Source organism: Aptenodytes patagonicus, chromosome W (genome assembly GCF_965638725.1).
Source record: "Aptenodytes patagonicus chromosome W, bAptPat1.pri.cur, whole genome shotgun sequence".
Classification (NCBI taxonomy): Eukaryota; Metazoa; Chordata; class Aves; order Sphenisciformes; family Spheniscidae; genus Aptenodytes; species Aptenodytes patagonicus.
In genome coordinates, this window is record NC_134981.1 from 43435239 (window position 1) to 43449577 (window position 14339).

General features: G+C 44.8%; 1 protein-coding gene across 1 annotated transcript in view; it reads right to left on the reverse strand.

The window, feature by feature from the left end:
* Positions 1 to 2410: 2410 nt before the first annotated feature.
* LOC143172256 (macrophage immunometabolism regulator-like) overlaps positions 2411 to 14339 on the reverse strand; it is a 48107-nt gene continuing 36178 nt past the window's right edge. Inside the window, exon 3 of the mRNA XM_076361479.1 lies at positions 2411 to 3761. Coding sequence (XP_076217594.1) covers positions 3123 to 3761 — 639 coding nt within the window. The 3' untranslated portion in view covers positions 2411 to 3122. The remainder of the gene's footprint in view (positions 3762 to 14339) is intronic.

Here is a 14339-nt window from a genome sequence, read left to right on the forward strand (position 1 = left end):
TCCCAGGTAACTAGCGATAGGACGAGAGGAAATGGCCTCAAGTTGCGCCAGGGGATGTTTAGATTGGATATTAAGAAAAATGTCTTCACTGAAAGGATTGTCAAGCATTGGAACAGGCTGCCCAGGGAAGCGGTTGAGTCCCCATCCCTGGAAGTATTTAAAAGCCGTGTAGACATGGCACTTAGGGACATGGTTTATTGATGGACTTGGCAGTGTTAGGTTTATGGTTGGACTCGATGATCTTAAGGGTCTTTTCCAACCTAAATGATTCTATGGTTAGTGTTACTACCTTTTATTGCTTCTACCACCTTTACTCTTCTAATCATCTGGAAGATATCTATAGGCCGCAGGGAAACATTGTGTTCTCAATGCATTTTTTTCTTTTAATTTATTAGAAGTATAGTGAGAACTCTGTATTCATAGAATCATAGAATGGTTTGGGTTGGAAGGGACCTTCAAAGATCATCTAGTTCCCACACCCCTGCAGGGGGCAGGGACATCTTTCACTAGATCATGTTGCTCAAAGACTTGTGTAACCTGACCTTGAACACTTCCAGGGATGGGGCATCCACAACATCTTTGGGTAACCTGTTCCAGTGTCTCACCACCCTCATCGTAAAGAATTTCTTCCTTATATCCAATCTAAATCTACCCTCTTTCAGTTTAAAACCATTACCCCTTGTCCTGTCGCAACAGGCCCTGGTAAAAAGTCTCTATCTTTCTTATAAGCCCCCTTTATGTATTGAATGGCCGCAATAAGGTCCAGAGCCTGATATTTAGTAAAGATCTCACTTTGAGAAGTCAGTATTGTTCACATTCGATTTCATTTTAGTAGTCTGAAGAACCATCTTGCCTTTAATTTTAATAGATTAATGTAAGACATTATAATTTTCAAAAATAAGACAAGATTAAAAGCTTTCTTATGTCTGAGATTTTGCTTCTTTTAGAAGTAAAAACAGGAAATCAGTATATGAATTTAAGAGTTGTAATTAAGAACATTACAAATCCAACTTAAAACAATATGGCTCTTGAATGATTATGTACTTTGCAAGTGTAACTGCAAGTGTAAAACAGTTAAGCAATGTTATCAGGTGCAATCACTTTCAGAAGCAAGCCACCAGATGGAAAAAGTACTAACAAATTTTTCATGTTTGAACTTGGCAAGACAGCCACCAGCCTCTCTATAGATGTAGCTATACAATTACTGTACAGGACCAAAGTAACAATATGCACAAAATGTACTAACAATTGTATGTCTGATTTCCTGAAACAACAGAAGAATCCTAACTGTCTAAATATTTCACAGAAGTATAAGATTCCTGCTTTCAAGTTTTAATGATTCCTGGTCTAAAGTTGTATTTTTAAATGTCCTCGTTCTTCTACACAGCAAAAGACTCCACAAAAATAGGTATTTATATCACTCTCTTTATTTTTCAGCCAGAAATACATTTTCATAGGGTGTTTCAATAAATAGTGGTGTTTATTCCTTAGACAAAACTCCATCACTCTGGCATCTGACCATCTTCTGTTTTTCAAACTAAAGACTACATAGGAAAAGTTTACTTTAGAGATCATTGTTGAATACATTAAATTTACAGAGGTGCAGTTAACTCTTTAAAATACACATCAGTTGTAAATATTCTAATAAGCCAGAAAACATTAACCAAACCAGTAAAACATAGTCTACTGGGCTCCTCTTCACTGCCTTCAGTTACAATTGTGGAGTAAGTGGCAGAATGAAAAGAACTCTTCATTTTCCACAACACATGCACTGACTAGTACTTGCTATTCATTCTGAAGGAGAAACAAAAAAAACTGAATTGTACCAGAAACAACTCATCAAATAAGTTATGTTTCAAAACAACGTGATCTTAATTTTAACTTCTAACCAAAATGAAGTTGCACACTGCTTCAGTAACAGATCACACCTAAAAATGTCTAAAAACTTTTTTTAATTTTTAAACATAAGTTACTAACATGTTTTAAATATATCTAAGAATACAGCTGTCAAAACTGCATTTGATGTCATATTTGGACAAAAAATTCTTAAGCAACAAATGAAGCCAGTGTATTCAATCTACTCTGTTGAATAATCCAGAATCAGCTCTTCAGGGCTGATACAGAAACACTTCACTTGCACTCCATCTAAAAATCTGCCTTCCGGATCTTAATAAAAGTGTTCAGTGCTTCAAATAAACTAAATTTCCAAAGCAATGCTAGAGTTATTTGACATCTTCCATTATTACTATACTACATAAAAATAATGAATTAAAATGAAAAACTTTATTGACATACTGATGCAGACATTCTAGTGTATTTACTGGAATCTGAAGTGAATCCTTGTTTACATGTCAAGACAACGTAAAAAATAAGTCATATTAACAAAAAAACCCAAACCCTTCTCAAAAATATTTTTTAATATTCCAAATACTTATTCCAAACTAGTTTTATAAAATAGAGGAGGCAAAACAATTACTTCCATGCAGAAACTAAAAAAATAATTTAATAGGTTTAAAGTAACAAATGAACAAAGGTTTATGAATGAATTTCCCCCTCACCACCAGTGCAAACCCAGTTTCAAAATGTTTGAATGGGATGGTTTAAAATAACAAGTGATCTAATTTAGCCAAGCTCACATTCCTTCCCATGATGTAAAAAATCATACATACATTTTACTGTAGAATACAGTAAGAAACAAAAAGATAACTTGAGTACTTATCCAAGAGCAATTTCTAACATCAAGCCAAAATTAGCAACAACCAAGCAGACCATCAATTTTTCAGTATTAAATTACCATAAATACTAGATAACTGTACAAAAGAAAAAAACCCAAATCCAAAAACCAAAAGCCTTTTCTTTGTTAAAAGGTGTCCAAAGAAATATCCACCAGCTGCAGTCAAATTTGCATTAGAAGCTGCTTGCTCTGGAAAGATTTTTTCCCCTCCAAGTATTTATAACACAATGCACTGTTAGAACTGTATTCAAATAAATTACTTTCTGATAACATTTAGCTGATACCATCTACAATGTGGACAGTCATGTACACAGAATGACAGTGGATTTTTGCAGCAACAGAGAAATAACCAGAAACTGGTTCTAAATTCTAGATTATAGTTCATAGTTCATGTGTTATTTCTTGCAAACATACGGTCCCCTCTAAGGGTAAGGTGTTGGAGCTGGTATTGTAGCATGTCTGTGTCAGCAGGTTCCTCGATGCTCATTTTGTCTAAATTGAGGTAGTCCAGGGATTTAGAGTGAGCCCTTTTACCTTTTAAAAGGCAAAGAGGCAGGGGACCATGAAGTGCCTTGTAAGGTTCATATGGTAAAGCCTTAGTGCATTTATCCCCTGAGCTGGGCATCCGTCTCCTCCTCCTCCCATTTACTGCTGGGATCTCATATGGCTGATAGTACCTACTTCTAGTTTTGTACAAATGGGAGGAACATGCAAGTCCTGAATCAAGCTGTTTAGAGTGCAAGTTAGGCCTAGATTCCCCTTTATTATCTTCATTTCCTGTATACTTTTGGGCTAATTTTAGCAGCTCCTCTCCAGTCGTGAAGCCAACCAGGTAGTTAGAATCCATACGAAGGATCTGATAGCCTGAAACTGTCTGTCGCATTGGTGAGCAGGGGGTACTGGAACATCGTGGTTTCTCTGCTTCTGTTTTGCCTGCAGAACTGTCCTCTGCAAGAGGTACAGGGAGGGTAGATATGGTAGTTCTGGACTCTCCATTTATGTCCATTTTAAGCAAAGTGCTATTCTCCTAAAAGTAAAACAGAGATTGATCACAAATAGAGCCTTTAGCCAATAAAGGAGCTGAGAGAGGATCTCAGAAATCAGATTTTTTATCACCCAGAAACCATAACCAGTACTTCTCTATTCAGTTTTGTCTTACACTCTACAGAGTGTCTCATAAAAAAACTGTCACTGACATCTGCCTTTTAAAATTATTTTGGCCCCCTTTTTAATAACAAATACTATAAATATACTCTTGATATTCTTAAATATGTTAAAAACATATTCTTGAGTAGTACCGTACAAAAAACTGAAGTATCTTTCCACTTTATTTTTTAATCCTTTTAGTCTATTTGATCCCTTGTAACCCCTTTCCTTTGAGGCCATCTACATCCATTAGCTCATCCACAGTAACACTTCCTGTATTCAGCTGCATATTTTTTCCATTCACAATAATATCAGTTAACATACCTTTAAAAAAAAAAAAAAGGCATCTAACAGTTACTACCTCAGGCATAACCATGGACTAGACCTGACCTACTAGGTACTGCAATGTTTCCCTGTGGTTGGTTGACCTTGTCTGGCCGCCAGGTGCCCACCAAGCCACTCTATCACTCCCCCTCTTCTACAAAGATGGGGGAGAAAAATACAACGAAAAAGCTCGTGGGTCAAGATAAAGACAGGGAGATCATTCAGGAATTACCGTCACGGGCAAAACAGACTTGACTTGGGGAAATTAATTTAATTTATTGCAAATCAAAATCAGAGTAGGATGAGAAATAAGAACAAATCTAAAAACTCCTTCCTCCCACCCCTTCCTTCTTCCCAGGCTCAACTTCACTCCCGAATTATCTACCTCCTCCCCCTGAGCAGTGCAGGGGGATGGGGAACGGAGGTTGCAGTCAGTTCATAACATGTTGTCTCTGCCGCTCCTTCCTCCTCATGCTCTTCCCCTGTCCAGTGTGGAGTCCCTCCCATGGGAGACAGTCCTTCATGACATTCTCCAATGTGGGTCCTTCCCATGGGCTACAGTTCTTCAAGAACTGCTCCAGCATGGGTCCTTTCCACAGGGTGCAGTTGTTCAGGAATGGACTGCTCCAGCGTGGGTCCCCCATGGGGCCACAGGTCCTGCCAGAAAACCTGTTCCTGCATGGGCTCCTCTCCACAGGGTCACAGGTCCTGCCAGGAGCCTGCTCCAGCACAGGCTCTCCACAGGGACACAGCCTCCTTTGGGCGCATCCACCTGCTCCGGCGTGGGGTCCTCCACGGGCTGCAGGTTGGATATCTGCTCTGCTGTGGACCTCCATGGGCTGCAGGGGGACAACCTGCCTCACCATGGTCTTCACCATGGGCTGCAGGGGAATCTCTGCTCTGGCGCCTGGAGCACCTCCTCCCCCTCCTGCTTCACTGACCTTGGCATCTGCCAGACTGTGTCACATTTTTCTCACTCCTCTCACAACTGCTGCACAGCATTTTTTACCCTTTCTTAAATATGTTATCACAGAGGCAGCCCCAGCATCACTAATTGGCTCAGCTTTGGCCAGCGGCGGGTCCGTTTTGGAGCTGGCTGGAACTGGCTCTGTCCAACATGGGGGCAGCTTCTTGTGTCTTCTCACAGAAGCCACCCCTGCAGCCCCTCCCGCTAACCAAAAATCCCACAGTGTTTTGGTAATATATTTATAACAAAGTAAACAGTATACTAGTGTTCAATAAATATACCATAAGATTCTTAGAAGTATCTTAAGAATAACTAATGTTCAGATTTCTATGGACTTTTTTTGTTTTTCATTATTTTTGGAAACAGACTACTTTGCCCTGACTTTTCTCCCCTCACAGCTATTCCAAAATCTTCAGTTCAGTGCCTTTACAGATACAACTTTCCACCACTAGCCATTACCATTTTTAACATGGAAAGATAAGGTTGATATCACAGCAATTATATGCAAGTGGATCCCAGAACACTTTGAATTCTGCCTTGAATGTCATCTACACTATCTCTGTGTAGCTATTTCACAAAATGCAAAGGTCACATCTGTTTCCAATCCACCTTTCCTTCATTGTCAACCTCACCTTTGCTCTAAACAGTAGCTAGTGACTCTCTAGCAAATAGATTTCAGAAAAAAAAATCTACATAGCTTTGTAATGTTTAAAGGCAACGAGACTCAAAGAAGAAAGAAAAGTTAGTATGTAAGTGTCCAGCAGAAAAAAAGTTCATTATAGGAAATTGTAAGACACATTAATGGTTTAGTAACATTTCATAAATGAGACCGCCTTTACAGCGTGCTATTACCAGTTTGCAAACTTTTAAAGCTCCTACTTGATCCCATCCTGAGGCTTGAGAGGTCACAGACAGAGAAGCAAAGGTGTAACAAGCAAGGGAAGGAAAGTACCACCTCCTTTTCAGTACTTTATTCAATCATTTGGAATTCGACACCCCTATATAAAATAGGAGTAAAACAAACAAACAAAAAAACCCCCATCAAGGTTAACCACCATTCAATTGTCTTAAAATAAGAGGGGAAGCTTCGTGCAAATCTCACTTGCAAAAAAAAAAAAAAAAAAAAAAAAAAAATCTATCCTAATGCAAAATTTAAGCCTACTTTGTTTCTGTTCAGGGATTGTGAAGGAGCAGCTTAAGTAACGCTCCCGCCTCTACTACCCTGCTTAGTCTCAAATCAACCTGCTGCTTCACTCCCATTCTAATTAAATAGGAGTAAACAAAATCCTCATAGTTTTGCTAAACAGGATTTATTTGCTAGTCATCGACAAAAAACTTCTATTATGGAGACATTATTACTTTAATTGTTTAGTCTTAAATGTCCTTTTCCATTTCTTATAATTGTGGTCTAATTAGGATTCTTCATTATCAGTTTTGTACAGCATTGCTTTTACAGATAAGTAGATACACTTCATCCAGCACATTTTAAAACATTTTGTATTAAAAATACAGATAATGCAGCAAAAATGAAACAAAAAATGAAAATACTATATTAAACATAACACTGACATTTTTCACTGAAGAAAAAACTACATAAAAACCTCAATAATGTTGCTTGTTATATTTAATTTGCTTTCTGAAATATATTTATGGAGTCAATTCAAACTTTCAAAATAGCAGAAACAAATGTTATTTCCTACTTTAGCACCGTATCTAGACATTGAGACAATAAATACAGTGAGGTTTCAGCACACAGAGTTAAAGATACTCATGACAATTCCTTATGTAGAAATTATAGTTCCTGCACCATCAAGAATCAAGGTTACTGGAAACGTAGCACAGAAAAGAAAAAGCATTAAAACTTTTGGCTACCATGGACTTTTAGCCAAGAAACAAATATTTAACTGTTCCTGCTCTTTTAATTCCTAGCTTTTATCCTCCACTTCAGAAATATTTCCAGTAATCTTCTAGGAAGATTCAACTTTTTTTGTTAAAAAGCAGAAACAACACTAGAAGAAGTATAAATAAAATAGTTTTACAGCAAGGTTAGAAATTACTCTCATTACCTAGACACATATGGGATTAAAAACCAGCAAACCTTCCCACCCCCCCAAATATCACTTGCTAAAGCGATGATGCGTGCTCTAAGGACAGGGAAGGATGAAGGGATGCCCCCATGCAAAGCTAAAAAAGCCTTAAGAGCTGGAAAGCAAAACAAAGGCTCTTCTCAAAATACAGCTTATAAAATTAATTTACTTTAGTTCAAAACATGGGTGTGTGTATTGGGTTTGCGTGGCAAGGTTTTGGTAGTGGGGGGGGCTACAGGGGTGGCCTCTGTGAGAGGATGCCAGAAGCTGCCCCCATGTCAGACAGAGACAGTGCCAGCCAATTCCAAGACAGAGCCGCCGCTGGACAAAGCTGAGGCAATCAGCGACGGTGTTAGCACTTCTGTGATAACATATTTAAGAGGGGGAAAAAAAACCTGCTGCGCAACAGCAGCCGGGAGAGAGGAGTGAGAATATGTGAGAGAAACAACTCTGCAGACACCAAGGCCAGTGAAGAAGGAGGGGGAGGAGGTGCTCCAGGCGCCAGAGCAGAGATTCCCCTGCAGCCCATGGTGAAGACCATGGTGAAGCAGGCTGTCCCCCTGCAGCCCATGGAGGTCCACGGTGGAGCAGATATCCACCTGCAGCCCATGGAGGACCCTACGCCGGAGCAGGTGGATGTGCCCAAAGGAGGACTTGTGATCCCATGGAGAGCCTGTGCTGGAGCAGGCTCCTGGCAGGACCTGTGACCCCATGGAGAGGAGCCCACGCTGGAGCAGGTTATCTGGCAGGACTTGTGACCCCATGGGGGACACAAGCTGGAGCAGTCCGTTCCTGAAGGACTGCACCCCGTGGAAAGGACCCATGCTGGAGCATTTCGTGAAGAGATTGAGGTGGAAGGACTGGCAAAGACAACGTGTGATGAACTGACTGCAACCTCCATTCCCCATCCCCCTGTGCTGCTCGGGGGGAGGAAGTAGAGAAAATCAGGAGTGAAGTTGAGCCCAGGAAGAAGGGAGGGATGGGGGAAAGTATTTTAAGATTTGGTTTTATTTCTCATTATCCTACTCTGATTTGATTGGTAATAAATTAAATTAATTTCCCCGAGTCGAGTCTGTTTTGCCCGTTACGGTAATTGGTGAGTGATCTCCCTGTCCTTATCTTAACCCACGAGCCTTTTGTCGTATTTTTCTCCCCTGTCCAGTTGAGGAGGGGGAGTGATAGAGTGGTTTGGTGGACACCTGGCATCCAACCACGGTCAACCCACCACAATGTGTACCCTGTTAACAAAAGTCAGTCAACTTTTGAAAATAACTACAAGCAGGAGGGAAGGGGGCAAGAGGTCTTTGTGGAACAATCATAGAATCATTGAATCATTGAGGTTGGAAAAGACCTCTAAGATCATCGAGTCCAACCGTCAACCCAACACCACCATGCCCACTAAACCATGTCCCTAAGTGCCTCATCTACACGTCTTTTAAATACCTCCAGGGATGGGGACTCCACCACTTCCCTGGGCAGCCTGTTCCAATGTTTCACCACTCTTTCAGTAAAGAAATTTTTCCTCACGTCCAATCTAAACCTCCCCTGGCGCAACTTGAGGCCATTTCCTCTCGTCCTATCACTTGTTACTTCGGAGAAAAGACCAACACCCACCTCGCTACAACCTCCTTTCAGGTAGTTGTAGAGAGCGATGAGGTCTCCCCTCAGCCTCCTTTTCTCCAGGCTAAACAGTCCCAGTTCCCTCAGCCGCTCCTCATAAGACTTGTTCTCCAGACCCCTCACCAGCCTCGTTGCCCTTCTCTGGACACGCTCCAGCACCTCAACGTCCTTCTTGTAGTGAGGGGCCCAAAACTGAACACAGTAGTCGAGGTGCGGCCTCACCAGGGCCGAGTACAGGGGCACGATCACTTCCCTACTCCTGCTGGCCACACTATTTCTGATACAGGCCAGGATGCCATTGGCCTTCTTGGCCGCCTGGGCACACTGCCGGCTCATGTTCAGCCGGCTGTCAACCAGCACCCCCAGGTCCTTCTCTGCTGGGCAGCTTTCCAGCCACTCTTCCCCAAGCCTGTAGCGCTGCATGGGGTTGTTGTGGCCAAAGTGCAGGACCCAGCACTTGGCCTTGTTGAACCTCATACAGTTGGCCTGGGCCCATCGATCCAGCCTGTCCAGGTCCCTCTGCAGAGCCTTCCTACCCTCGAGCAGATCAACACTCCCGCCCAGCTTGGTGTCGTCTGCAAACTTACTGAGGGTGCACTCAATCCCCTCATCCAGATCATCAATAAAGATATTAAACAAGACCGGCCTCAGTACTGAGCCCTGGGGAACACTGCTCGTGACCGGCCGCCAACTGGATTGAACTCCATTCACCACAACTCTCTGGGCCCGGCCGTCCAGCCAGTTTTTGACCCAGCGCAGAGTCCACCTGTCTAAGCCGTGAGCCACCAGCTTCTCTAGGAGAATGCTGTGGGAGACAGTGTCAAAGGCCTTACTGAAGTCCAGGTAGACCACATCCACAGCCTTTCCCTCATCCACTAGGCGGGTCACCTGGTCATAGAAGGAGATCAGGTTGGTCAAGCAGGACCTGCCTCTCATGAACCCGTGCTGGCTAGGCCGGATCCCCTGGTTGTCCCGCTCATGCCTTGTGAGCGCCCTCAAGATGAACCGCTCCATAATCTTCCCCGGCACCGAGGTCAGGCTGACAGGCCTGTAGTTCCCCGGATCCTCCTTCCGGCCCTTCTTGTGGATGGGCGTCACATTGGCCAGCCTCCAGTCGTCCGGGACCTCCCCCGTTAACCAGGACTGCTGACAAATGATGGAGAGCGGCTTGGCGAGCACCTCTGCCAGCTCCCTCAGCACTCTCGGGTAGATCCCATCTGGCCCCATAGACTTGTGAGCGTCCAGGTGGCATAGCAGGTCATTGACTGCTTCCTCTTGGATTACGGGGGGTTCATCCTGCTCGCCGTCCCCGTCTTCCAGCTCGGGGGGCCGAGTACCCTGAGGATAACTGCTCTGCCTGTTAAAGACTGAGGCAAAGAAGGCATTGAGTACCTCAGCCTTTTCCTCATCCTCAGTGACAATGTTCCCCCCTGCATCCAATAAAGGATGGAGATTCTCCTTGGCTCTCTTCTTGTCATTAATATATTTGTAAAAACATTTTTTGTTGTCTTTAACGACAGCGGCCAGATTGTGTTCTAGCTGGGCTTTTGCCTTTCTCATTTCTTCTCTGCACGACCTAACAAGATCCCTGTACTCTTCTTGAGTCGCCTGCCCCTTCTTCCACAAGCGGTAAACTCCCCTTTTTTTCCCTGAGTCCCAGCAAGAGCTCCCCGTTCAGCCAGGCCGGTCGTCTTCCCCGCCCATTCTTCTTACGGCGTACAGGGACAGCCTGCTCCTGCGCCTTTAAGACTTCCTTCTTGAAGATCGTCCAGCCTTCCTGGACCCCTTTGCCCTTCAGGACCGTCTCCCACGGGACTCTCTCAACCAATGTCCTGAACAGGCCAAAGTCTGCCCTCCGGAAGTCCATGGTTGTGGTTTTGCTGCCCCCCCTCCTTACTTCACCAAGAAGCGAGAATTCTATCATTTCATGGTCGCTAAGCCCAAGATGGCCTCCGACCACCACATCTCCCACCAGTCCTTCTCTGTTTGTAAGCAGCAGGTCGAGCGAGGCACCTCCCCTGGTAGGCTCACTTACCAGCTGTGTCAGGAAGTTGTCTTCCACACACTCCAGGAACCTCCTAGACTGCTTCCTCTCTGCCGTGTTGTATTTCCAGCAGACGTCCGGGAAGTTGAAGTCCCCCACGAGAACAAGGGCTAGCGATTGAGAGACTTCTGCCAGCCGCTTGTAGAACGCTTCATCCGCCCCTTCATCCTGGTTGGGTGGCCTATAACAGACTCCCAGCAGGATATCTGCCTCGTTGGCCTTCCCCCTCATCCTTACCCATAGACACTGAACTGTACCATCATCACAATCGTTGAGCTCTATACAATCAAAACACTCCCTAACATACAGGGCCACCCCACTGCCTCTCCTTCCTCGCCTGTCCCTTCTGAAGAGTCTGTAGCCATCCATTGCAGCACTCCAGTCATGAGAGTCACCCCACCATGTTTCTGTGATGGCGACTACGTCATATCTCTCCCGCTGCACAATGGCTTCCAGCTCCTCCTGCTTGCCGCCCATGCTGCGTGCATTGGTGTAGATGCACTTGAGCTGGGCTATCGATTTCGCCCCCGGCATCGGCACGCCACCCCTAGGCTCATCTCTAGCGAGCCTGGTTTTATCCCCTTCCCCCTTCGAACCTAGTTTAAAGCCCTCTCAATGAGCCCTGCCAATTCATGAGCCATGATCCTTTTTCCCTTGTGAGACAGCTGGACTCCGTCTGTCACCAGCAGGCCCGGTGCCATGTAAACCTCCCCATGATCAAAAAAGCCAAAATTCCTCCGATGGCACCAGCCCCTGAGCCACGTGTTGATCAGGTGTGTTTTCCTGCTCCTTTCGGTATCCTTCCCTGCCACTGCAGGGATAGAGGAAAACACTACCTGTGCTCCAGATCCTTCAACCAGTCGCCCCAGTGCCCTGAAGTCCCTTTTGATCGCTGCAGGACTTCTCTCTGCAACCTCATCACTGCCAGCCTGTATAACCAGCAGCGGGTAGTAATCAGAAGGCCGTACTAAACCAGGGAGCTTCCTAGTGATGTCTCTGACCCGGGCCCCAGGGAGGCAGCAGACTTCCCTGTGGGACGGGTCCGGTCGGCATATCGGGCCCTCTGTTCCCCTCAGAAGGGAATCGCCTATGACAATTACCCTCCTTTTTTTCTTAGCAGCAGCAGTCATAATGTGTGGGGCTGACTGCCTCACCCTAGGCAACCCCCCAGATGGACCTTCATCTACATCCTCATTTGCCTCGCCCTCAAGTTCCAGGGCCCCATATCTGTTGTGTAAAGGCAACCGGGAAGGTGAGGGAGGCTGGGCGGGGGTTCGCCTGGCACGCCGAGCAGGGACCCATTTCCATCCCCCCCCGTCGCTTAGGTCCCCTCTTTCTACCTGGTGGCAAGAAGGCAGGGGATCCTCTGCTTCTCGCGGAGCCTCCTTCTGCTGCCTCTGCCTCAGGGACGGTAGGGTGCAGCTCCACCAATCTATCTCCCTCTCACACTCCCGGATACTCCTCAACCTTTCCACCTCCTCCTTCAGCTCTGCCACCAGGCCGAGCAGATCATCCACCTGGTCACACCGCACACAGGTGGTGTCTCTGCTGCCCTCCGGTACAGCTGACAGGCTCAGGCACTCCCTGCAGCCAGAGACCTGGACAGCTGTATGCTTGCGTGTGAGCTCCATCTGGGTCGCCACATTCCTTCTGGCGACGGCTTTCGGCCGAGTGGAAACCATAGCCGGTCCTCTTCTCGGTAGCCTACGATTACCAATTGAATTGGCCTCTGGAGCCGGGCTGCGCCTTGCCCGCTCGCCTTCCCTGCGCGAACTGACGCGCCGCGCTCCAGGTCGCTCGCGCTCCCTGGTGCTGCTCTTCTAAGTGAGGGGGTTAGGCTGTTCCTGTCCCCGCCCATGCTGAGTCAGAGCTGCCACTCGTCAGGAACGCCCTCCTCCGGCTCGGGGAATGGGGGGGCTGGGGCTCCCTCTCGCTCCCTGCGCTTTTGCTTTTCGCGGTTTTTGCCGCTTCAGGAAGGGTCCCCCGTCGCGATCCTCCGCTCCGGAGCCCTTCGCCTCGGTGGCTTCGCTGAAATGGCGGGTACAGTGGGTTTTTAAACTGCCGCCGCCCCTCCTGTCCCCGCCCACGCTGAGTCAGAGCTGCCGCTCGTCAGGAACGCCCTCCTCCGGCTCGGGGAATGGGGGGGCTGGGGCTCCCTCTCGCTCCCTGCGCTTTTGCTTTTCGCGGGTTTGGCCGCGGTTTTTGCCGCTTCAGGAAGGGTCCCCCGTCGCGATCCTCCGCTCCGGAGCCCTTCGCCTCGGTGGCTTCAATGACCCCCTCACTCGTCAAGAACAGTACAAAGGAAAATCAGGAGAAAAATCTTCAAGTCAGCAACCAGTACTTCCATTTTAAAAGATTATTTCTTCAGATCACAGTTGCCCTTTCTTCTTGCTTCTTAAGGAGAATGAGAGCAATGTCAATTCAACACAATTTATAATTAAGTCTTTACTATAGAATCAAAACAAGATGAACAAGATGGCATATGCTTTTCTTTGCTGCTTCTTCACACATTTAAAAAGAATAGGAAATAATTGAATTCACTTGACCAACAACCATTAAAAGTGCTTCCAGAATACAGTTCACTTGATTAAGATTTTACAAGATTTTCATTATTTTCTTTCAATTTTAAAGCAGGCTTTTAAATTATATTATAAATTATAATTAAATTATAAATTAAATTATAAATTAATCTGACCCAATCCAGCTAAATATCAAAAAAGTTGGCTAAACCACAGAGAAAAGGAATAATGAATACAAAGACTAGGTTAATTATAAATAATTGTATTATCTTAAAGAATACATTAATATGCTTGGGATAGAACTCTGAGGGCCAAACCAACAAAAATAAAAAACCCCACACCTTGCACATAAAAAAGCTTTCTGATTTTTGAATATTTACCAAAGTGGCAGATACCACTCAAGGATTAGTATGTTATGAATGAAAAACAGAAGTGCATTACACATCAATGTCACATTATGTTAGATGAACTAATTTGAGCAGCCTTTATTTTTATGATGAGCATTAGATTTCTGTATATCCAGCTACTGATTTATTATTATTATTCTTTACAGATTTATCTGCTTTTATCCATCAGATAGCAATCCTGCAGGTAGCACTGTTTGTTAAGAACCACAAAGATCTCTCTCACTGATAAAATACTCTAATTGCAACAAGCTGATGGCTGAATGGAAAGATAGCAATAGAGTCAGCACACACCAACTCTGCACAAGGGTCAAAAACATTGGCTAGAGATAGCAAATCAAGCAGGACCAGTATTCACATTTCCCCTTCTCTGTTCTTCTATTACTTCTAAATATATACAACTCACTTAAAACATATGATATTTCTCTGTAAAACATTAGGAAAGAACACAGGAAATAAAGTCACCCACCCAACACATGTAATTATAAGAGAAC